Consider the following 24,581-nt stretch of genomic DNA (forward strand, 5'->3'; position numbering starts at 1 on the left):
ATATATATATATATATATATATATATGTCCAGGGTGTACCCCGCCTTCCGCCCGATTGTAGCTGAGATAGGCGCCAGCGCCCCCCGCGACCCCGAAAGGGAATAAGCGGTAGAAAATGGATGGATGGATGGATATATATATATATATATATATATATATATATACATATACATATACATATACATATTTATATTCAGTTTGGAATTTGCACAACTTGTGATGTTTTTGCAACATGTGTTGTCAGCGGATATCTCCATATATGGAAGAGGTTTGCCTGAAGAGGTTTGCCTGAAGAGCTTTGCGCGAGTCCACCACTTTAGTTCAACGCTTTGGTGACCTGTTACCTCTTTTTCTCTCTCCTCTCGTTGTGGGGCAGACTGGCTCTTACATGCACATACATCCTCCACTGTTGCTGTTTCTAATACAAAGTAGCGTATAGTTCTAACTTATAACACTTAGTGGACTTCATATGGAAGCGCTGAAAACTACAACAGTGGGGAAAAGACACAGTCGAAATGAAATAGGCCCGTCCGCAAAAACATCGCATTCTGAAGAGATCGTCAGAAAGTGGCTAGAAGATGGTCTTTAAAACATAATTTGTGCAGTTTTAACCAGGGAACCACCATAACATGTTATGTGGACCATAAGGAAATGTTTTAAATGTAGAACATTTTTACTATTAACACTCAAATAACATACACAGTATCCATCCATCCATCCATTTTCTACCGCTTATTCCCTTTCGGGGTCGCGGGGGGCGCTGCACACACAGTAACACACGTGCATTCATAAATATAAACACAGTGGCATTAGTAGGAGCATTGCAACCCTCAATTAGATACAAAAGACATCCCTGAAAAATTTGCCAGCACTGTTGGTCACACTAAAACTCATATGCCAATATATTTTGACTAAATATTTTGATATAAGATATGAATCCCAATATTTTTTCGGTAAAGTGATGTTGGACTAAGTCTAAGCCTAAATATGCGTGTCATGGTGTTTTATTGAAACACTTAACATGAGTAACTTTTTTAAATTGTAATATTTCATTCATGTATAGATTAACATTAAAATATTAAATAAAAAAACATTGAAAACAATATAAAAAAATAAAATATTATCAATCTTCTTTAAAACAAACCTTGAGCAATGCTCAAATCTTCATATAACAAAAACTCATATGAGATAAAGTCCCCGTTTTAAGAGGACATTTTTCAACATCAGCAGCAACTTCAAATTATTTTACCTTCAACAAGTGTTTCTAGTTGGACAGTTTTAGAATACATAAGCATGTCTTTGTTCCCTCAAAGGTTTTAGCCAGGAGCACCAACCTGTCCATTGCTTCACGGATGCTGTGTGGCAGGTGACAATATTGCCATTGCAGCTAAACACTTTCAGGTTGTGTATGTTTGTGTTGGTATTTCCTGTGCAATTTCTGAAGTGCACTTTGTTCATGCATGCCTTTATTTTGACATGGACAGTGGCATCAGAGATCTAGGAAGCCATGTTACGAATCTTTGACATCAAAGTGGGAAGTTGGTTCCATTACTTAACTTTTTCTAGGCTTTGTGTTGTTTACGCCTTCAAAATCTCTATTCTATATAAAATTATTAAGACATATAGTCCAGGCCAAAAGTTTGGACACACCATCTCCTCAATCAGTGCATTTTTCTTTATTTTCTTGACTACTCATTGTAGATTGTCACTGAAGACATCAAAACTATGAATGAACACGTGGAGTTATGTGTTTTTAAAAAAAAAATGAAATAACGAAAACATGTTTTATCCTCTAGTTTCTTAAAAATAGCCACCTTTTGCTCTGATTACGGCTTCCATTTCAGGTGACTACCTCTTGAAGCTCATTGAGAGAATGCTAAGAGTTTGCAAAAAAGTAATCAGAGCAAAGGGTGTTTTTTTTGAAGAAATTAGAATACAAAACATGTTTTCCGTTATTTCACCTTTTTAAGTTATGAACCCCACATATGTTCATTCATAGTTTTGATGCCTTCAGTGACAATCTACAATGTAAATAGTCATGAAAATTAAGAAAATGCATTGAATTAGGTGTGTCCAAACTTTCGGCATGTACTGCATGTATTTTATTTTCTATTTTAATACTTTAAATTGATTCATTTGTAAACTTTTATTGCCATCACAGTCTCTTCATGTTTTGTACCTTTGAAGAGCTTCTCAATAAATACATACTGTGTTTTCTTGTACATAAGAACATTTATTACTAATTCTATGCAGTTATGTCGTTTATTTTTTCGGTCAGTGGTCAACAAAATGAGCCAACAGAAAAAGTTGCAAAAATGCACTTTCTGTCTGATGTTCAAAGCCCATTCTTTTATTTATATATATTTGTAGGTTTTTTTTAGTTTCACTCTGGTTCATACTGGATTATAAAAGCACTTGGAGCTTTGATGCTAATTCCTAAACTCCCGAATTCACTTTGGATGGGGTTTGACTTGCTGTTGACCCGTGTCCATTTACACACACAAGGAAAATAGTACACGCCACTTTTCCTTTCTTGTGGAACTCAAAAAGAAAAAAAGTTGTTCGCTTTGTAACCCTGATTAGACAACTGCTGCAACAAAGTAATTGCCTTTGAGGTTCTTTTATTATACAAAGTAACAGGTGTATTTCTGTGTTTACATGCTTGCCTAAAAAGTATGGGTGTGCTTGTGTGTGTGTGTGCCAAACACAGTTGCACTCGACTTTGTCCAAACGCTCTGGACAAAGAAGACGGCGTGGAGAGACAAGGTCCAGTCACGCTCAACCCGCGTCATATGAGGATGGCTTTCAAAGTCATGAACGAGCTGCGCAGGTAAGACTCACCTGCGCATCAGCCATAACGTTAAGGAGTGGGACAGGAGAACAAAACCGTATCCATACATTTTACCAGCACCATCGCGCTTGGAGAGCATAATCGCTGAAAGGGAAGCAAAATAATCAAACTTAAAAGCTCACGTCTGTGGCTTTATTTTAGGATGTGTACTAAAGCCTCTCCTGTCTGAAGTTGCATTCATAAACAAGCTCAAGTGACACTTTTTACTGTTTGAAATTATTAACAAGTATATAGATCAGGGGTGTCAAACTTGTTTTCAGCAAGGGCCACATCGAAGTTATGGCTGCCCTTGAAGGGCCGTTTGTAACAACGAACCGTTTGTAATATGAATATAAATGTATATGGATTTGCCTCAGGATATATTTACACAACTTGAACTTCCTTTTCATTGTCATTCAAATTTGAACTTTTCAGTACAGATAAAAACAACATTTTGTTGCATTAGCTCACGGTAGTGCAGGATAAAAAAGCAATAAGTTGCAGATATAAATAAATAGATTACTGTACAGATAAATATATTGCACTTTTGCATATGCATTAACGCTTATGGATGTATGTTATATTGTCTTTATATTCCAGCGAGTTAATCCATTTTTGGGGGGAATTTAGGCGATTATTATTATCCGTTCAAGAGTCTTACGGCATGAGGGAAGAAGCTGTAACAGAACCTGGAGGTTCTGCTTCGGAGGCTGCGGAACCTCTTTCTAGAGTCCAGCAGTGAAAACAGTCCTTGGTGGTGTTTGGAGGAGAACTGTTTACGCATTTAATTCCTGTATTTTTAAAAGCGCGCTGTAAAAAAAAAAAATAAAGTGTAGATTTTACAGTAAAAACCTGGCAGCACATTCAGCCGAATTTTCCTGTAAAAACCTAAAATGTTTTTTTACAGCATATTACTGTTTATGCAGAAACCGTTACACTGTTCTTTATGGTAAAATTCTGGCAATTGAACGGCTGTTTTTTAACATCTATAGTTCTTTCTACTGTATATCACTGTAAATGGAAAAATGGTACCAGCGTTTTCTTACAGTAAATCTGGCAGCTTTGTTGCCAGAATTTTATTGTAAAAAAAAAAAAGAAGAAAGAAATGGCACGTTTTTTAAATTTACAGTAATATGCTGCGAACACAGAAAAAACAGGCAGCTCAGTCGTCGGAATTTTACCACAAAAGCTATTGTAAATTTTTCAGTGTACAATTTGATGGATAACTTTCTTTGAAATAATAAATCAAGCTATTTATGTGTTGTTATTAATTTATTTTAACAACAAAACGTTTGCAATGTATGATCATATATTTATTACATTAGATTAGCCGTGTGCAAACTACGTCCCGAGTGCCACGTCCGGCCCGCCAAATATTAAAACAGAACTGAGCAAATATCTGTTTTGAGGATTGCCACAACAAAACTGATATTAGACTTTGGCACACTGGCAAAAAAGGGTGATCAACAACACTGATCCCACTTAAAGAGAATGTGTTTACCCATGTGTATTTGATGTTCTGATAAGATATTGTTGAATATAGATGTATAGCCCATGTTTGAGAAGAATACTCTCCGTTCCAAAATATATGATATGCTTTGAAATGCATCATGTGCTCCCCCGGCCCGTCTGTCAAATTTCAAAAGCCAATGTGGACCCTGAGCCAAAAAGTTTGCCCATTGCATTAGAAAATATCAAAATTGAAAATATATGCAATTGTGTGCAGTACATGTATTGTTTTCTGTCAAAATGAAAAAACACATACATTTAATTAGAAAATATAAAGTAGTTTTACACATAATTTCCAGGCTTCTGCAGACCATATAAATAAAATGAGGTAGTGAACTAGATCTGGCCTCCGACCCTTGAATTTGACACCTGTGACATTGATCAATGGCAGTTACATCTTTTGAATCCTCTGTCTGTCTTTTGCACACAGCCAGAGCTTGCTGTGTGACGTGACTATAGTGGCGGAGGACGTGGAGATCGCCGCTCACAGAGTGGTCCTTGCCGCCGGGAGCCCGTATTTCCACGCCATGTTCACAGGTACCATCCACACCAGTCCTCCTCCTCTTTTGTTTCTAAAATGGAATTGGGCATGTTTTGTTGTGTTTGTTTGGTCCGCCTGCACTTGAAAAGGAGATGGCAGAGACCACTTTATCAACTCAACTCCAGCAGATGTTCTTGATAATTTTACACCTCAATTCTTTTCAGGATCTCGTCAGGTTAGGTTGATCACCTTTAAAATCCGAGAAGAATAGCATCAAAACAATAGATAATTAAAGTATTGACATCTAATCGTGTCTTGAAACCGACAATAATGACCTACACCAGTGGTTCTCAACCTTTTTTCAGTGATGTACCCCCTGTGAAATTTTTTTTAATTCAAGTACCCTCTAATCAGAGCAAAACATTTTTGGTTGAAAAAAAGAGATAAAGAAGTAAAATACATCACTATGTCACCAGTTTCTGATGTGTTAAATTGTATAACAGTGCAAAATATTACTCATCTGTAGTGGTCTTTCTTGAACTATTTGGAAAAAAAGATATACAAATAACTAAAAACTTGTTGAAAAATAAACAAGTGATTCAATTAGAAATAAAGATTTCTACACGTAGAAGTAATCATCAACTTAAAGTGCCCTCTTTGGAGATTGTAATAGAGATCCATCTGGATTCATGAACTTAATTCTAAACATTTCTTCACAAAAAAAGAAATCTTTAACATCAATATTTATGGAACATGTCCGCAAAAACTAGCTGTCAACACTGAATATTGCATTGTTGCATTTCTTTACTTACATTCATATTTTGTTGAAGTATCATTCAATAAATATATTTAGAAAGGATTTTTGAATTGTTGCTATTTTTAGAATATTTAAAAGAAAATCTCACGTACCTCTTGGCATACCTTCAAGTACCCCCAGGGGTACGCGTACCCCCATTTGAGAACCACTGACCTACACTTCAACTCCCTTTCTTTAAAGGGGAACATTATCACAATTTCAGAAGGGTTAAAACCAATAAAAATCAGTTCCCAGTGGCTTATTTTATTTTTTGAAGCTTTCCCCACACCCTTGTATTTTGAACAAATTTTCGTCCAATTTCTCGCCATTTTCGCATCTTTGGGCCAGTGGTGCAACTTGAATCCCTCCCTATTAGTGTTGTTACACCCTCCGACAACACACCGACGAGGCATGATGTCTCCAAGGTTCCAGAAAATAGTCGAAAAAACGGAAAATAACAGCGCTGAGACGCGGTGTTTGTAATGTGTTTGACAAAATGGCGGTTTTATTACCTAGGTGACGTCACGTTCTGACTTCATCCCTCCGAGAGCCCTGTCTTGGTTTAACTCTTATCTTACTGATAGGATGCAGTGTGTCTCCCATAACAATGTGACCTCGGACTACGTTAAGGTAACGTGTGGAGTTCCCCAGGGTTTGGTCCTTGGCCCTGCACTCTTCAGCATCTACATGCTGCCGCTAGGTGACATCATACGCAAATACGGTATTAGCTTTCACTGTTATGCTGATGACACCCAACTCTACATGCCCCTAAAGCTGACCAACACGCCGGATTGTAGTCAGCTGGAGGCGTGTCTTAATGAAATTAAACAATGGATGTCCGCTAACTTTTTGCAACTCAACGCCAAAAAAACGGAAATGCTGATTATCGGTCCTGCTAGACACCGAACTCTATTTAATAATACAACTCTAACATTTGACAACCAAACAATTAAACAAGGCGACACGGTAAAGAATCTGGGTATTATCTTCGACCCAACTCTCTCCTTTGAGGCAAACATTAAAAGCGTTACTAAAACGGCCTTCTTTCATCTCCGTAACATCGCTAAAATTCGCTCCATTCTGTCCACTAAAGACGCTGAGATCATTATCCATGCGTTTGTTACGTCTCGCCTCGACTACGGTAACGTATTATTTTCGGGTCTCCCCATGTCTAGCATAAAAAGATTACAGTTGGTACAAAATGCGGCTGCTAGACTTTTGACAAGAACAAGAAAGGTTGATCACATTACGCCTCTACTGGCTCACCTGCACTGGCTTCCTGTGCACTTAAGATGTGACTTTAAGGTTTTACTACTTACGTATAAAATACTACACGGTCTACCTCCATCTTATCTTGCCGATTGTATTGTACCATATGTCCCGGCAAGAAATCTGCGTTCAAAGGACTCCGGCTTATTAGTGATTCCCAAAGCCCAAAAAAAGTCTGCGGGCTATAGAGCATTTTCCGTTCGGGCTCCAGTACTCTGGAATGCCCTCCCGGTAACAGTTCGCGATGCCACCTCAGTAGAAGCATTTAAGTCTCACCTTAAAACTCATTTGTATACTCTAGCCTTTAAATAGACTCCCTTTTTAGACCAGTTGATCTGCCGTTTCTTTTCTTTTTCTTCTATGTCCCACTCTCCCGTGTGGAGGGGGTCCGGTCCGATCCGGTGGCCATGTACTGCTCGCCTGTGTATCGGCTGGGGACATCTCTGCGCTGCTGGTCCGCCTACGCTTGGGATGGTTTCCTGCTGGCTCCGCTGTGAACGGGACTCCGCTGTGAACGTGACTCTCGCTGCTGTGTCTTGGATCCTCTTTGGACTGGACTCTCGCGACTGTGTTGTATCCATTGTGGATTGAACTTTCACAGTATCCTGTTAGATCCGCTCGACATCCATTGCTTTCCTCCTCTCTAAGGTTCTCATAGTCATCATTGTCACCGACGTCCCACTGGGTCATTATTGTCACCAATGTCCCACTGGGTGTGAGTTTTCCTTGCCCTTATGTGGGCCTACCGAGGATGTCGTGGTGGTTTGTGCAGCCCTTTGAGACACTAGTGATTTAGGGCTATATAAGTAAACATTGATTGAAATAGAAAGACGTTTAGTTCGCCAAAATTCACCCATTTAGAGTTCGAAAATCGGTTAACAAAATATATGGTCTTTTTTCTGCAAAATCAAGGTATATATTGACGCTTACATAGGTCTGGTGATAATGTTCCCCTTTAATCTCATGCAGAGGTATCAAGCATTTGCATCAGGGTTATATAAATTCAGTTACATCATCATCGTCATAGGTAGTATTGTCCTCAGAATCCTTTTAAGCTGTTGTCATTTTTGGTGCATTGATGTGGCTTTTAGATGTATTTTAGGATTTTTCAAGTAAGGCAAATTTTAATCGAACTGCGTCCAACAGGAGAAATGGCGGAGAGCCGAGCCAAGCGTGTGCGAATAAAGGAAATGGATGGATGGACTCTGGGACTCCTTGTGGACTACGTCTACACTGCAGAGATACAGGTCACAGAGGAAAACGTGCAGGTAGGACACATACGCGCGCGGACACACATACTGATCTATTTCCGGCACTTAAAAGCTTAATACACACTCTTGTGTCCTAATTAGCAATGGGAATCGAAATCTGCTTCCACTATTTCAGTTCCTTAAAATCGCTTGCCAATTTTTTTCGACAATTCCTTTTATGATTGCGAGCGGAACGTAGTGACGCCAGACAGCTAGAAACATGGCTCCCAGGCTTCAAAGTTTGGCTGCACTTTACAAGAAAAGATTGCAACAGCGCTACCTGTAATAATTGCAAGGTTGCTATTTTATCTAAAGGAGGACATACGAGCAATATGCTGAAACATTTGAACACACAGAATGCAATAGCTATACTGAACAAAAATATGAACACACACTTGTTTTTGCCCTCATTTTTCATGTTCTAAAACTTTTACTATATACACAGAAGACCTATTCCTCTCAAATATTGTTCACAAATCTGTCTAAATTTGTATTAGTGAGCATTTCTTTTGTGCCAAGATAAACCATCCCACCTGTCAGGTGTGGCATGTCAAGATGCTGATTAAACAGCATGATCACACAGGTGTGGCCTTAGGCTGCCCATAATAAAAGGCCACTCTGAAATGAGTTGGGGCTCCTCAATTTTTTTTTTTAGATTGATAAACATTCTGTGATTTTTGTAAATACAATTTTAAAAATACATTTTTAAAAATACATTTTTTTAGACCAACACTGTGCGTGTATGTTGTATGGCAGCCAAGAGGAGTTTTTGTCACCCTTAAACCTGTTTTGAAAATACTTTATTATAATTTACATACCTACGAGAATCGTGTTGAATCGATAATCGATTCTGAACCGAATTGTGAAGTGGCCAAATCTGTCCACCTCTACTGAACATACAATTGAACCTTAAATTATTAATTTATTGGTTCTTGAACAGGGTTCCTAATAAATAAAAGTTTGTATATTAAAGCAAGTTCTTCCATTAGAAACAATGTAAGCATGAATAATGGGTTCCAGCCTCGCCTTAATACATTAGTGTATATACATACATACATACATACATATATATATATATATATGTTTATATATATATATATGTGTATATACATGTATATGTATTTATAAATGTATATATATATATACACGTGTGTATATATATATATATATGTATGTATAAATTTATATGTATATATATGCATATTTATTTGTATATATATATATATATATATGTACAGTATATGTAGTATATATTAGTAAAAGCTTGTACACTTTAAACACAATATAAAGCGTTGTACACTACTGTATATGAAACTAACAATAACAATAGAATAGAATAGAAAGTACTTTATTGATCCCTAGGGGAATCAATAAAATACTTTCTAATCTATTCTATTCTATGGAGCAACTGTCTCTTTAATAACAAAGTCAAAACAACAACCAGCTAAACTGTCCTCATTTACAGCCGCCCTGTCAACAAACACACACACACACACACACACACACACACACACACACACACACACACACACACACACACACACACACACACACACTATCACTAACCCTGTGGTGCACTCACAGTTTGAAATCCCAAAACTCCTTAACTTTAACAAACAGGTTTTTACAAGGATTAGGAGTAATACATGAAAATAACTTTACCTTGTTGGTTAATCTTCTTGGCGAGCACTCCCAGTGAACGTGAGTTTCTGTTGTAGGCTCTGCTGCCCGCCGCGGGTCTTCTCCAGCTGAACGAGGTGAAAAAGGCGTGCTGCGAGTTCCTGAGCTCTCAGCTCCATCCGTCCAACTGTCTCGGCATACGAGCCTTCGCTGACCTGCACGCCTGCTCTCAACTCCTCACGCAGGCCAACAGCTATGCAGGTAGTATATTATACACATCGTATATAATAAGTAATTTTTTTCTGTGCATGAGGGAGTGAAAAGGAAAACCTAGCTCTCTTTGACCACATGATCCTTTATAAACAAGTACATTGCTCAACACAGCAGCAACAGAACCAATGTTGTAATAGCAGTCATAAGGCGAAAACCACTTAGCAAGCAATAAAAGCATTGATGAATCATGAATGCTGTTGAGGGTGTGTGAAAACTCATTCCAGACTCACCCAGCCATGTATCTACTGCAAACTGCACCTAACTTGACATTGTCTTTTTGTAATATGTAAGTGTGTGCGCGAGAGAGGATGGACAGTGGACGAGACAGAATGAGAACAGGAATGACCTAGTTCCAATGTGTTCTTATGATTAACGAGGTTTCTTCTTTCTTGCAGAGCAACATTTCAGCGAGGTCGTCGGAAGTGAGGAGTTCCTTAATTTGGGCATGGAGCAGGTTTCCAGCCTCATCGCCAGCGACAAACTCACCATTCCAACGGAGGAGAAGGTACAGGCACATGAGCAAATAATAAGCTCACTGATGGACACATCATGTTCTTCGTGTGCAGGTCTTTGAATCCGTCATTGCTTGGGTCAACCATGACAAAGATGTCCGCCAGGAACACTTAGCTCACCTGATGGAACATGTGCGCCTGCCCCTCCTCTCCAGAGAGTACCTGGTGCAGGTAGTCAATTCTTTAATTTTTTATATGTAAATGCTAGTTGACTTCAAAGTTGCTTTCTTTTCAAAACCATTGTTCCCATAAAAATCTTGTCAACAGAAATAATATGTTACAGGGTCAAACTGTGGCCCATCATAAGACATTTATTAACTGTACTTGCAACAATCCATGTCATACACATTTTTGTATGTATATGTATTGTATATGTTATACAGAGCAATCAAACCAATTCCTATGTCGCGACAAGGTCCATTGCTTGTTCTGTGATTATCACACTTTTCCTTGAGGCCATCACTGCCATTCTTCTGTAGTTGCATCACACAAAAAAGCTAAAAAAAAACAAAACTTTAAAGCTTGATAGCTTTTGGAGCAGTTTTAACATTTTTATTCCATGTGGTAACCTGATTTTTATGGTATATTATACCATGTACAGTAAGATGATGCATGGTGGGGTATATTATGAGCAGGTTCATGTTTCATCATAGCTATTGGTAGGGCTGTGAATCTTTGGGTGTCCCACGATTCGATTCAATATCGATTCTTGGGGTCACGATTCGATAATATATCGATTTTTTTCGATTCAACGTGATTCTCGATTCAAACAACGATATTTTTTTTATTCAAAACGATTCTGTATTCATCCAATCCATAGGATTTCAGCAGGATCTACCCCAGTCTGCTGACATGCTAGCAGAGTCGTAGATTTTTTTTAAAAAGCTTTTATAATTGGAAAGGACAATGTTTTATCAACTGATTGCAATAATGTACATTTGTTTTAACTATTAAACGAACCAAAAATATGACTTATTTTATCTTTGTGAAAACATTGGACACAGTGTGTTGTCAAGCTTATGAGATGCGATGCAAGTGTAAGCCACTGTGACACTATTGTTTTTTTTTTAAATTTTTTTATAAATGTCTAATGATAATGTAAATGAGAGATTTTTAATCACTGCTATGCTGTAATTATAACTAATATTGATACTGTTGTTGATAATATTCATTTTTGTTTCACTACTTTTGGTTCGTTCTGTGTCGTGTTTGTGTCTTCTCTCAGTTGCTCTGTTTATTGCAGTTCTTAGTGTTGCTTGGTCAGGTTTGGTTTTTGGATTGGATTGCATTGTTATGGTATTGCTGTGTAGTGGTTTGTTGGATTGATAAAAATAAAAAATAGAGTTTTTTAAAAATGAGAATCGATTCTGAATCGCACAACGTATTCGATTCGATTCATATTCGAATCGATTTTTTCCTACACCCCTAGCTATTGGTCATTCTCTTTAAAACGAAATACGGTAAACAATACGTTTTTGATTTAATATGCTCTGGAATTAAAGCCTCTTAAAATACATGTCTTCCATGTGAGCGGGTGGAAGAGGAGTGTCTAATTAAAAACAGCAGCGCATGCAAGGACTACCTGATCGAGGCCATGAAGTACCACCTGCTGCCTGCTGACCAGCGGGCGCTGATGAAGACGGCACGCACACGTATGAGGACCCCCGCCTGCTGTCCAAAGGTTTAAAAAAAATAAAATACAATTCAAGCCATGTCCACACGAATACTAATATTTGGAAAGAAAACGCCTCTTCAGTGATAAAACGCTTTCAGTCCACACAAAATAATTTTCAAACCAGTCTCTGTCCACACAAAAACATATTCACCTTCTTTTATGCCACATTTTGGCAGGTCAGAAGCCGGGAAAAACACCCAAAGCCTCTGTCAGTGCATAATGTACGACATTAGATTAACATTATAAATATATATATATTTTTTTACCTGTAAATATTATTATACACAGTACCATTTTTCTGATAGTCCTCCAAACCTGGAGCAGCAACAACAACGGAAAAGAGATTGCCGCAAAGTCTTGCTAAAAGAATTTCCAGCCCCCAACTGTTGCCGTGACCCGAATTCTAGCAGTCTTTCCAAGGAGACCTATGATGATTTTCCTCTTTTCTAACTTTTAATGTTGGATACTCGTTGTAAAAAATCCCAAAATGTTAAATCACAAGGTTCAGCCATTTTGGCGTAAGCTAGTGCGCTATTTTGGATTCCTGAGTTTTGGTGTCTTTTTTTTAACAGTGGACTATTTTTGGCGTGACTGATGTGCATATGTGTTCAGGTGTATCTCCCACCGCATGAAATGAAACCAACACTTGTGGCTTTATAACAATAACATACCAATATATTGATATTGTAGTTATTCAATGACAAGAACATCATCTTTAAAATCATCGCCCACTTACACGAAGCTCAGAAAACATTAAAAATGTTTGTTTTCATCGCCCGAGCGTGTTGAGTGCACATACTTGTAAGTCAATATCTTTTTTTTTTTTTTAAATAAGGTTGAAAAAAAATAAGAGTTAATGTAACACATTTTTTATGAGACAAACCAAAAAGCTCAGTTTACTGCACACACACATGCGCACACACACTTTGCCCTGTCTGGCATTTTCAAAACTCTGTTTTCAGACAAAAGTAAATGTTTGCGTATACACATGGACAATTTTAAATCTCCATGTTTGTGTGGACATGGCCTGAGTCATCACATTTGTAAAGAATATTGCGTCATTGGCTTACTTATGTAACATCTTCACCCCAACAGGTGATGGTGGTCGTTGGCGGTCAAGCCCCTAAGGCCATCCGAAGTGTGGAGTGTTACGACTTTGAGGAGCAACGGTGGTACCAGGTGGCCCAGCTCCCCACCAGGAGGTGCAGAGCAGGTATGGCACTAAAGAAACTAAATTGGAAAAAGGCCGTAAATGTAATCAATGGATGGATGGATGGATGTATCTTTGTCATTGCACAAGTACAACATTTTGAAAAGGCGATGTTTCTATAAGGCAGTGGTTCTTAACCTGGGTTCAATCGAACCCTAGGGGTTTGGTGAGTCGGCCTCAGGGGTTCGGCGGAGGTCAAAACACACCCAACTCATCATTTAAATACAAAATTTTCCCTATCGGCGTATTAAGGATACGGCAACAGCTGACTGATTTGCAAGTGTGTAATTTGTTGTGAGTTAATGCACTGTGTTGGTTTTGTTGCTTGCAGAAGGTGATGTTAATGCACGGTTCAATTTGTGCACCTGTAAAAAAAAAACATGGTAACACTTTAGTATGGGGAACATAGTCACCATTAACTAGTTGCTTATTAACATGTAAATTAGTAACATATTGGCTCTTAACTAGTCATTATTAAGTTCTTATTACCTTATTCGACATGGCCTTATTATAACCCTAACCTTAACCAAATAACTGAATTAAGTCTTTATTACTTAGAATATGTTCACCTAGTGTCCAAATAACTCTAAATTTGACATGATCTATGGTCTGGATTATGGTTTTGATATTTTTTGTTAGTTTTTGGACTCTTTTAGTTCCTGTTTGCACTCCCTTGTTTTGTTTGGTTACCATGCCGACTTATGATCATGACGGGGGGGATTCACAGCTTACTGCGAGGTTTGTTCTGCTGGGATGCAAACGGACTATTCTGGACAAGGCTTGCAGGTAGAAACATATTTATTAACTCGATAAATCTTGGCGGGGAACAAACACAAAACTGTGGCATGAAACAAACAAACATAAACTATGGCTTCGGACAAACACGAAACTGTGGCAAGAAATAAACAAGACTTACGTGGCCACGGCATGAATCGAGCAACATGAACTGTGGTATCGCATGAAAACAAGCAATGACGCCAGGCCGACTGACTGGCAAAAAACAGGCCTAAATAAGGGTCTTGATTAGAAACAGGTGCACGGTCCGAACACCAGAGGCAGGTTAAAATCATAGGTCGGCATGGTAACCAAACAAAACAAGGGAGCGCAAAAACTAACAAACAAATAACAAATACATGATCCAGACCACAGATCATGACCAAATTAAGTATTTGTTGCTTAGAATATGTTCCCTATACTAAAGTGTTACCAAAAACATACAACTTTGTCTTGAATTTGAAAAATAAAAATAAAATATTTTTAACTAAAGAAGGGTTCGGTGAATGCGTATATGACCCTAGTGGGGTTCGGTACCTCCAACAAGGTTAAGAACCACTGCTATAAGGAGAAAAAGCAGCAGGAATAGTCAGATTATATTTTGTATTTCTGGTTACCTCCTATGTTCGCATGGCCACGTGTTGCTAGTCAAAATGCACAGGGCTCAATTATAACTGCCCCATAGTAAGCCAGTTCAAATATGATCATGAACCAGTCACACCCCGCAGGCAGTTATGACAAACAACACACTAAAGATTCTGGGAAATGTTTATTTGTATACATTACCGTATTTTTCGGACTATAAGTCGCATTTTTTTTCATAGTTTGGCCGGGGGTGCGACTGTTGTTCACTATTCCTTATTTATTTTAAATTGCCTTTAAAATGTCTATTCTTGGTGTTGGATTTTTACAAACACATTTTCCCCAAAAATGCGACTTATAGTCCAGTGCGACTTATATATCTTTTTTCCTTCTTTATTATGCATTTTCGGCAGGCGCGACTTATACTGCGGATCGACTTATAGTCTGAAAAATACGGTAGTTCTCATTTTGCTCACTGCTTTGTAACTAATGTAAATTTGAAGGAATTAACAATTTTTCAGTTAGCATGTTGGGTAAGTGTTTTGGTAAAGGGGATGGATCCTCTGTGGTTTTATGTTGACACATTTTGTTACGTGTGTCACACAAATGAATTTTCATACCAATGGATTGATAATGGGCTAAATAATCAATAATAGTCTTCACAGAAATTCCAATATACACAAGATTTGTTGGTGAATAACCAGACAACAGGAAATTTGAAAAAGGTTAATTATTTTTGGACTCCACAGATGAATTCATACTCATAATATTTATTTTTGACGTTGCCCACAGGTGTGGTTTACGTGAGTGGATGCGTGTACGCCGTCGGAGGCTTCAACGGTTCCCTGCGTGTGCGTACGGTAGACTGCTACGACCCCATGATGGACCGCTGGACCAGTGTGAGCAGCATGCAGGACCGCCGATCGACGCTAGGGGCCGCTGTGTTAAACGGGCTGCTGTATGCTGTGGGGGGTTTCGACGGAAGCACAGGTGATGCTTTGCTTTGTTTGTGTGCATTTCGCTTCTTTTACAGTTTCAATGTGCGTGTTACCTGCAAAAACGACTTCATCAATTTACACAAATATTTTGGAGGCATGAAGAAATCACCCCCCGCGACCCCGAAAGGGAATAAGCGGTAGTAAATGGATGGATGGATGGATGAAGAAATCATTAAAGAGGAGCAATGATGAATTTCGTCTTTTCAGACTTATTAATGTTACAATGTTGGATACTCGTATTAAACAATGCCGAAACATCAAATCATAATGTTCATTTTGCCGTGTGCTTGCATGCAGTTTTAGATGCCTCTGTTCACTGGGTTTTGCAGTCTGGCTATGTTATGACTATGTTCTTATTTAGACATTAAGTAAATCTCTCAGCCTCCCTCTCTGCATCATGCTTAGGAAACACAAAAAATGGTAGGATAAAGTATTATTTTCATCTAATCTTGACATGCGCGTACACTGACGAGCAGTGACATAAAATATTGTAAAATAAATATAAATTCTGATACTTTGGAGAGTGTGGGGCATGGTTTCATTTGCAATCTGGAAGCGTCTCTAAAATCGAACAAATTGCAAACGGTCTAAAAAAAAAAACGGATTGTAAAAGTACTTTATGAGCAGAATCTACACCAAAGCATATCAATTGTGTAATGTCTAGACCACAAGGAAGTTTTTAAATGTAGATTTAAACCATCATAGGTCCCTTTTAAGTTTTTTAAAACTTAAAGGGGACACCTTTAAGTTTTTTAAAACTTAAAGGGGACACCTTTAAGTTTTTTAAAACTTAAAGGGGACACCTTTAAGTTTTCCTGTAGATCAGGACATCCAATCCAAAGCAGGCATTCCTTATTTTTTGTTTCACTTGAAATTTCAAAGGTGCCCTTTAAAAACATTTTCCCAATGTTGTAATTTTTTCAACTTAATTTCCAATTTTGTGTTGTTTTTTTTAACTTATTTTCATATACATATATATATATATATATATATATATATATATATATATATATATTTATATATGTATATATATTTATATATGTATATATATTTATATATGTACATATATACATGTATATATATATTTATATGTGTGTATGTATATATACATATATATTTATTTATGTGTGTGTGTATATACACATGTGTATATAAAAATAAGTGTAAATTTAACACATAAAACACAAAATTGAGAATAAGATTTTGTATTTATAGGTTACATTTTCTAACCTATAAATACAAAATCTTATTCTATGCTTCTCCCTTTTGGGGTCGCGGGGGGCCGCTGGAGCCCATCTCAGCTGCATTTGGGCGGTAGGCGGGGTACACCCTGGACAAGTCGCCACCTCATCGCAGTTCTTAATGAAATGTATATATTTTCATTTACAACTGGCTTGGACATTTTTCTCATCCTGCTCCATTTCTATTTAGTGTACAGTATTACACTGGCTGCTAGGCTAAGTTAAGCAGAACCACCACTATTTGACCAATAATTCTGCCTGTGTAAGTTCTCTTGTGCCATAATTTCTTTACCTTTCAACTTATGTGTCCTGGTAGGGCTGGCCACTGTCGAGGCGTACAACGCAAAGACGGACGAGTGGTTCCACGTGTTGCCCATGAGTACGCGGCGCAGCAGTGTGGGAGTGGGTGTTGTCAACGGTGAGCAGTGCAATTCTCCCATATTAATAAGGTTATTTCATTGGAATAAGTCCTGACCTCTATGCATGCGTTGCATGTTTGTCAGGGATCCTGTATGCCGTTGGAGGTTACGATGGAGCGACCAGGCAATGCCTGAGTACAGTCGAGGCCTACAACCCTAAAGGCAACACGTGGAGCTACATCGCTGAAATGGGCACTCGACGCAGCGGCGCAGGTGTGTTAGTTTAAGTCGGAAACAATACACACACCCTTTCATTCTCGTGTCGCCATCAGGCGTGGGCGTGTTGAAAGGCTTACTCTATGCCATGGGCGGCCATGACGGGCCCTTGGTGAGGAAGAGCTGTGAAGTGTATGACCCGGCCTCCGACAGCTGGCGGCAGGTGGCCGACATGAACATGTGTCGCCGCAACGCAGGTGAGGCTCGGCGGAGCTGCGTTCCGAGTTTTTGGGAGAAAGCGCTCCCACGCCGACTGTCTTGTTTCAGGTGTGTGCGTCGTCAACAACCTGCTGTATGTGGTGGGCGGCGACGATGGCAGCTGCAATCTGGCCTCGGTGGAGTTTTACAACCCCAACTCGGACAAGTGGACGCTGTTGCCCAGCTGCATGAGCACGGGCCGCAGTTATGCAGGTGGGCCAAAGTTGACCTCTGCTCCTCAGTCAGTGCAGGGAAACGAGGGAGAAAACCCAAAATCCTCATAACAGGATTAAAGGCCTACTGAAACCCACTACTAGCCACCACGCAGTCTGATAGTTTATATATCAATGATGAAATATTAACATTGCAACACATGCCAATACGGCCTTTTTAGTTTACTAAATTGCAATTTTAAATTCCCCGCAAGTTTCTTGTTGAAAACGTCGCGGAATGATGACGCGTACGCGTGACGTCACGGACTGTAAGGAAATATTAGCGCTGCGCACACACACACAGCTAAATGTCGTCTGCTTTAATCGCATAATTACACAGTATTTTGGACATCTGTGTTGCTGAATCTTTTGCAATTTGTTCAATTAATAATGGAGAAGTCAAAGTAGAAAGATGGAGTTGGGAAGTGTTAGCCTTTAGCCACACAAACGCACAAAATTCCCGGAGGTGAAACTTTCCTATGGATCAGAGCGGTCAAGCGAACATGGATCCCGACCAAATGTCAACCAGCAGTTTTCGGTGACAAAATTGTGGTAAAAAGTCGCCACTTACCGGAGATCAGCTGAGCTTGTGCCGTCCATACAGCTGCCGTCGACTTCCCTCAGACACTGGCCTCAGACACCCATGGACACACCCCTCCGACTATCAGGTACTATTAAACTCACTAAAACACTAGCAACACAATAGAAATATAAGGGATTTGCCAGAATTATCCTAGTAAATGTGTCTAAAAACATCTGAATCCGTCCCAATGCAATCGCCTTTTTTTTTTTAAACTTGATTTTTTTTTCTTTTTTTTTCTAGTCCTTCACTATCAAAATCCTCAAACACGAATCTTTCATTCTCGCTCAAATTAATGGGGAAATTGTTGTTTTCTCGGTCCGAATAGCTCTTTTTGTTGGAGGCTCCCATTAAAAACAATGTGAGGATGTGAGGAGCCCTCACACGGGTGACGTCATCGTCTGCTACTTCTGGTAAAGGCGAGGCTTTTTTTATTAGCGACCAAAAGTTGCGAACTTTATCGTCGATGTTCTCTACTAAGTCCTTTCAGCAAAAATATGGCAATATCGCAAAATGATCAAGTATGACACATAGAATGGACCTGCTATCCCCGTTTAAATAAGAAAATCTTAATTTCAGTAGGCCTTTAAACAAAGCTTAGTTCACACAAAAACACGGTCACAGACAGTCATGTGCATGCCACAACACCAGGGGGTGCTACAGTGGAATGTCTATTTACAAACTTTATTGGTTTTTGAACAGGGTTTGTAAATTGAAAAGTGTGTAGGGTGAAGCAAAATTCTCCATAAGAAACAATGTAAATATTAATAATGGGTTCTTGCTTAGAAAAAAGTCCGTATTCTAATGAAGGTTTATACATTTTGAACACAATATAAAGCGCTATACAATACTGTAGATCAAACAAACATAACAATTCAATTCAATAATAAGCCAAAACAACAAGCTGAACTGTGCTCTGTGTCGCTATGCCAACGCACACACACACGGATGTCACAATGGTGGCCTCGTAAATGATCAGAAATCACCAAAAATATTTATTTTAGCAACCATTGAAAAAAGTAAATTCCACTTAAATTAACATCAACAAGGAGGAGATGAGGATAAAGGAAGCAGCAGACAACGGGGAACCCGTGTGTGTGTGCTTTGTGCAATTAATATGCTTTGGCAAGTTTGAAAAAAAAAAAAAAGTCAGATCTCATCACAATTACAACTTGCTGTGGTACGAAGCCTGCTTCGATGATTCTACCATACTTGTGCGCGCCATTAATGTACACATAATAAAGTCTTTATTTGTTTTAACTCCACAGCTATTCGCTCCTTTCCACGTCGGTCTGTTGTGTTTTGGGGACTCATATGAAGTCGGCAAAATGGAAAAAACTTGTCAAAAGTAACGTAGAGGACTGCGCCTCCGCAACAATGCTGTGCCCTTCTTTTTAGTCTGGAGGCGGGACACAAAAGGAATGACTGAATGAAGCGTTCGTACATAGAGATATATTTCGCACATGGAGGCTGTTCTGCCCTTTTCATATCGCCACAAGGTGTCAGTAAGAGTCTACAATCAAATGGGCATAACAGAAGCGTTTTCGGCCCCATCTGAATGTTTGTAAATTGAGGTTCCATTGTAAAACTATTTAAGGAAAGTAAAATAAAAAAGTATTTTTTTTTGTATAGGCAATCGTCACAATAGCAAACTCATCATATGCTTAGGTTGAGGATGGCGCTGCAGCGAAATATCACATTTGTAATTAATAAACAAAATGCACAACAAAAAGGAAGTAACAACCTGTCACCGTGACACTTTGTCGACTTGTTGCTGCAGCAGTTTTAAAGCGCATGTAGATGCACTACTGCCATCTTGTGGAGTTAATTGCTTGTATTCAGTGACATGACTTATTTCTGGAAGTGAATCAGTGGTAGTCAACCGAGCCAAGGTGGCTGTTGTACAGTAAGCAGCGCACAAACTATTTGAGTACGCAAGGGGCCTAGATCTTACTGCAATAAAATCAAAACAATGCTATGGAATAGATCCGTATACTTTATTAAAACAAGATTTGTCGAGCGATGTTAAGGATTATCCATTGGTTTTCCACGTCAAAACCGATGGAAACTTGGAAAAGCATGGAGGTCTACAATCTCTAGGTCAAAGGAATTGGTTTCAAGACTCTCCCGCATAAATATGCTTCATTTTTGCTTGGTTAAGGTTGCATTTCATGATTTAACTTTGCGTCTACTGATGTTTGTTGTGGTTGTTGCACGTGCCGTTTATGAGTAGCGTGTTTTTCCTTGTCTTTATCCAAATATAACTATAGATGTCAACATTATGGATGTGCCGAAAGTTTCATTAATGATTGTTGCCTTTCAAACCTTTAAAGGCCTACTGAAATTAGATTTTCTTATTCAAACGGGGATAGCAGGTCCATTCTATGTGTCATACTTGATCATTTCGCGATATTGCCATATTTTTGCTGAAAGGATTTAGTAGAGAACATGGACGATAAAGTTCGCAACTTTTGGTGTTGATAAAAAAAGCCTTGCCTGTACCGGAAGTAGCAGACGATATGCGCGTGACGTCACGGGTTGTGGAGATACTCACATCTGAACATTGTTTATAATCATGGCCACCAACAGCGAGAGCGATTCGGACCGAGAAAGCGACGATTTCCCCATTAATTTGAGCAAGGATAAAAGATTCGTGGATGAGGAAAGTGAGAGTGAAGGACTAGAAGGAAAAAAAAAAGACTATACAGTGGGAGCGATTTAGATGTTATATGACAAATTTACTAGGATAATTCTGGAAAATCCCTTATCTGCTTATTGTGTTACTAGAGTTTTAGTGAGATTATATGGTCGTACCTGTACAACCTGAAGGTCATCCCTGCACCTTTCTTCAGCACCAGTCGACGGGTGGTGGCGATGCCCATCTCTGCCCTTCGCAAGGGACCCTCTTCGAAACACAATCTTTCGAAATGATCGCTGCATAATACACTTTACTTTGTGTGTGTGGTCCAATCCAACCGTGTTCGCTTGACCGCTCTGTTCCATAGTAAAGCTTCACCGTCATCTTTCGTGAATGTAAACAATGGAACACCGGCTGTGTTTGTGTTGCTAAAGCCGGCCGCTATACACCGCTTCCCACCTACGGCTTCTTTGATGTCTCCATTGTTCATTGAACAAATTGCAAAAGATTCAGCAATACAGATGTCCAGAATACTGTGGAATTTGGCAATGAAAACAGACGACTTATAGCTGGGAACGATGCTGGAACAGAATGTCCTCTACAATGCGTGACGTCACGCGCACGCGTCATCATACCGAGACGTTTCAGCAGGATATTTCGGCGCGAAATTTAAAATTGCAATTTAGTAAACTAAACCGGCCGTATTGGCATGTGTTGCAATGTTAATATTTCATCATTGATATAAAAATTATCAGACTGCGTGGTCGGTAGTGGTGGGTTTCAGTTGGCCTTTAACGAAGTAATCATTGCAAATGTGTGCATTCTTCGACTCTGCACCTTAGACTTGAGTGCATGCTACTTTTCTCGTCTGTTGTTCCGTAGAATCTTGCGCTCTTCCGCCCTCTTTGATAACCTTTCGAGGGATTCTTAAGAAACATTTATCCATTTCACGATTTGAACAGTTCCAACAACTTAAAACAATGCAAGCATAGGGCATTTTTCTTTGAGAAAGGCTAAATGGCGCCGAATACCATTTGAGAACCGATGCTGGCTTGACCACCACGAATATTTAATGAGCCGGATGTGACGTCAATGAAATCCTTAATTACCTAAAGCCCATTAGACTTGTGTTTTTTTGCTTTTGTAGCCTACATCAGTGGTTCTCAACCTTTTTTCAGTGATGTACCCCCTGTGAACATTTTTTTTAATTCAAGTACCCCCTAAACAGAGCAAAGCATTTTTGTTTGAAAAAAAAAGAGATAAAGAAGTAAAATACAGCACTATGTCACCAGTTTCTGATGTATTTAATTGTATAACAGTGCAAAAATATTGCTCATTTGTAGTGGTCTTTCTTGAACTATTTGGGAAAAAAAGATATAAAAGATATAAACGTGTTGAAAAATAAGTGATTCAATAATTAATAAAAATTTCTACACATAGAAGTAATCATCAACTTAAAGTGCCCTCTTTGGGGATCGTAATAGCGATCCATCTGGATTCATCAACTTCATTCTAAACATTTCTTCACAAAAAATAAATCTTTAACATCAATATTTATGGAACATGTGCACAAAAAATCTATCTGTCAACACTGAATATTGCATTGTTGCATTATTTTCACACTTTATGAACTTACATTCATATTTTATTAAAGTATTATTCAATAAATATATTGATAAAGAATTTTTGAATTGTTGCTATTTTTGGAATATTTGTAAAAATCTCACGTACCCCTTGGCATACCTTCAAGTACCCCCAGGGGTACGCGTACCCCCATTTGAGAACCACTGGCCTACACCATAGGAAAATAGAGGCGTTAATTGGAGCGTTTAAACAATTTATGAAGCACACGCAGCTATCAGCACCACCCCCTGTTGTGAAGTCAAACAAATCATCAAGTACTGCGTATTAAACCGTCCCCAAAGACAAACAGATTATTTGAGGAAATATGATTTAGCACTCTTTAAAATGACCTGTTGTTTGATTCCACAGGTGTGACCGTGATTGACAAGCCCTTATGACTGCTGGGGACGTCTACCACTGATTAGAAGCGGAACGCATTCTGCTGAATTCTGATCTGGGATCTGTCGTTGTCGAACGCCTCCATGTCTGGTGCGCAGGTCTGATGCACAACACAACGGAGGTGTTGCTAATGATGATGGCGACGACGACGGTGAAGATTTTTTTGCACTTAATGTGAGTGTTGGGGAGGTCGAACCTGTGGTGTTTTTAATCCCGCCACGGGCGGACTGCCATTGCGACACCCCTGGGCCTCGCCCCCCAGAGGGCCGGCGACTCACTACTGACACGAAGCTACTAAACCTGCGGTAACTCTTAACATTAGTAATGTTGACACACAGTGGCGGCGGGGCTGCAAGCTGAGAAGCGAGACGATTTTGTTGCATCACTACGGGAACGTTTGTGTATTTGTGCGCTTTCCTTTCAAAGTTCTCTGCTTGCCGACGTGAGCCTGTTGAGAGTGTGTTTGTGTGTTTTTGTGTGCATTTTGGAGTCTCGCTGCATGGATGCACTACATGTGGCCTCTGACCTTTTTTTTGAGAGAGCGCGCCTGAATGTGGACCGATTTTTTTCCCCCCCCGCTGCTTCCTCTTTCCTTTTCGTGATGCCTTTAGCTAACGGACAAGAGCGCAGCTGAGCTGGGCTGTAGGTCAGTGACGATAAAGAAAAATTGCATAGAAGAAGTAGTTTACATGTTGTTTCTATTGAGGACGACATTTTATTTGACGGAGGACGGAGAAGCCTTAATGACGACGTCGCCAAACGCATGCCAGCCTAAAGAGGGGAGGAGGATGTACTAGTGCTTTACTGTCGCCCGGCAGCCACGTTTGCCATGAACGTTAACAGCCTGAACTCACTGCATGCTCCGAGCTCATCTCCCATAAACTGACATATCATGAATGTGCCAATTTCTTTGCTTTCCCCGAAAGTGACCAAACTTGACATTCTTTGTTTTCCTCTTTTCTCCGTGGAAAATATTTGCTCTACTAGTGACTGGTATTGCTGTGTTCTTCTTGTCAGTGTGTCGAGGAATGTCATCATCGTGTACGCTAATGACTTTGCATATGTTTCATTACATGTTTTATATATCATTAATAAATAATAATATGCTTCTTGTATTTAAAAAGCTGTGAAATGACATGTAATACGTTTTTAAAACTTTGCCATATCAGTAAATTACAGTGTTTAAATGGCTCGTGTTCTTTTTTGATTCTATAGATTGTTAAATATTACAAAACATCTTTCGTAAAAGTACTCTTTCGAGGAGGAACCGCCCCAC

General features: G+C 39.1%; 1 protein-coding gene across 1 annotated transcript in view; it reads left to right on the plus strand.

Annotated features, from left to right (window-relative positions):
- Nucleotides 1-24,492, plus strand: part of klhl2 (kelch-like family member 2) — a 27,489-nt gene extending 2,997 nt beyond the window's left edge. Inside the window, exons 2-15 of the mRNA XM_061912721.1 lie at nt 2,711-2,830; nt 4,770-4,876; nt 8,032-8,153; nt 9,854-10,016; nt 10,424-10,533; nt 10,595-10,711; nt 12,072-12,221; nt 13,311-13,428; nt 15,574-15,771; nt 17,337-17,438; nt 17,524-17,652; nt 17,712-17,852; nt 17,923-18,066; nt 23,276-24,492. Coding sequence (XP_061768705.1) covers nt 2,711-2,830; nt 4,770-4,876; nt 8,032-8,153; nt 9,854-10,016; nt 10,424-10,533; nt 10,595-10,711; nt 12,072-12,221; nt 13,311-13,428; nt 15,574-15,771; nt 17,337-17,438; nt 17,524-17,652; nt 17,712-17,852; nt 17,923-18,066; nt 23,276-23,304 — 1,750 coding nt within the window. The 3' untranslated portion in view covers nt 23,305-24,492. The remainder of the gene's footprint in view (nt 1-2,710; nt 2,831-4,769; nt 4,877-8,031; nt 8,154-9,853; nt 10,017-10,423; nt 10,534-10,594; nt 10,712-12,071; nt 12,222-13,310; nt 13,429-15,573; nt 15,772-17,336; nt 17,439-17,523; nt 17,653-17,711; nt 17,853-17,922; nt 18,067-23,275) is intronic.
- The last annotated feature ends 89 nt before the right edge of the window (nt 24,493-24,581 follow it).

Source organism: Nerophis ophidion, linkage group LG01 (assembly GCF_033978795.1).
Source record: "Nerophis ophidion isolate RoL-2023_Sa linkage group LG01, RoL_Noph_v1.0, whole genome shotgun sequence".
Taxonomy (NCBI): domain Eukaryota; kingdom Metazoa; phylum Chordata; class Actinopteri; order Syngnathiformes; family Syngnathidae; genus Nerophis; species Nerophis ophidion.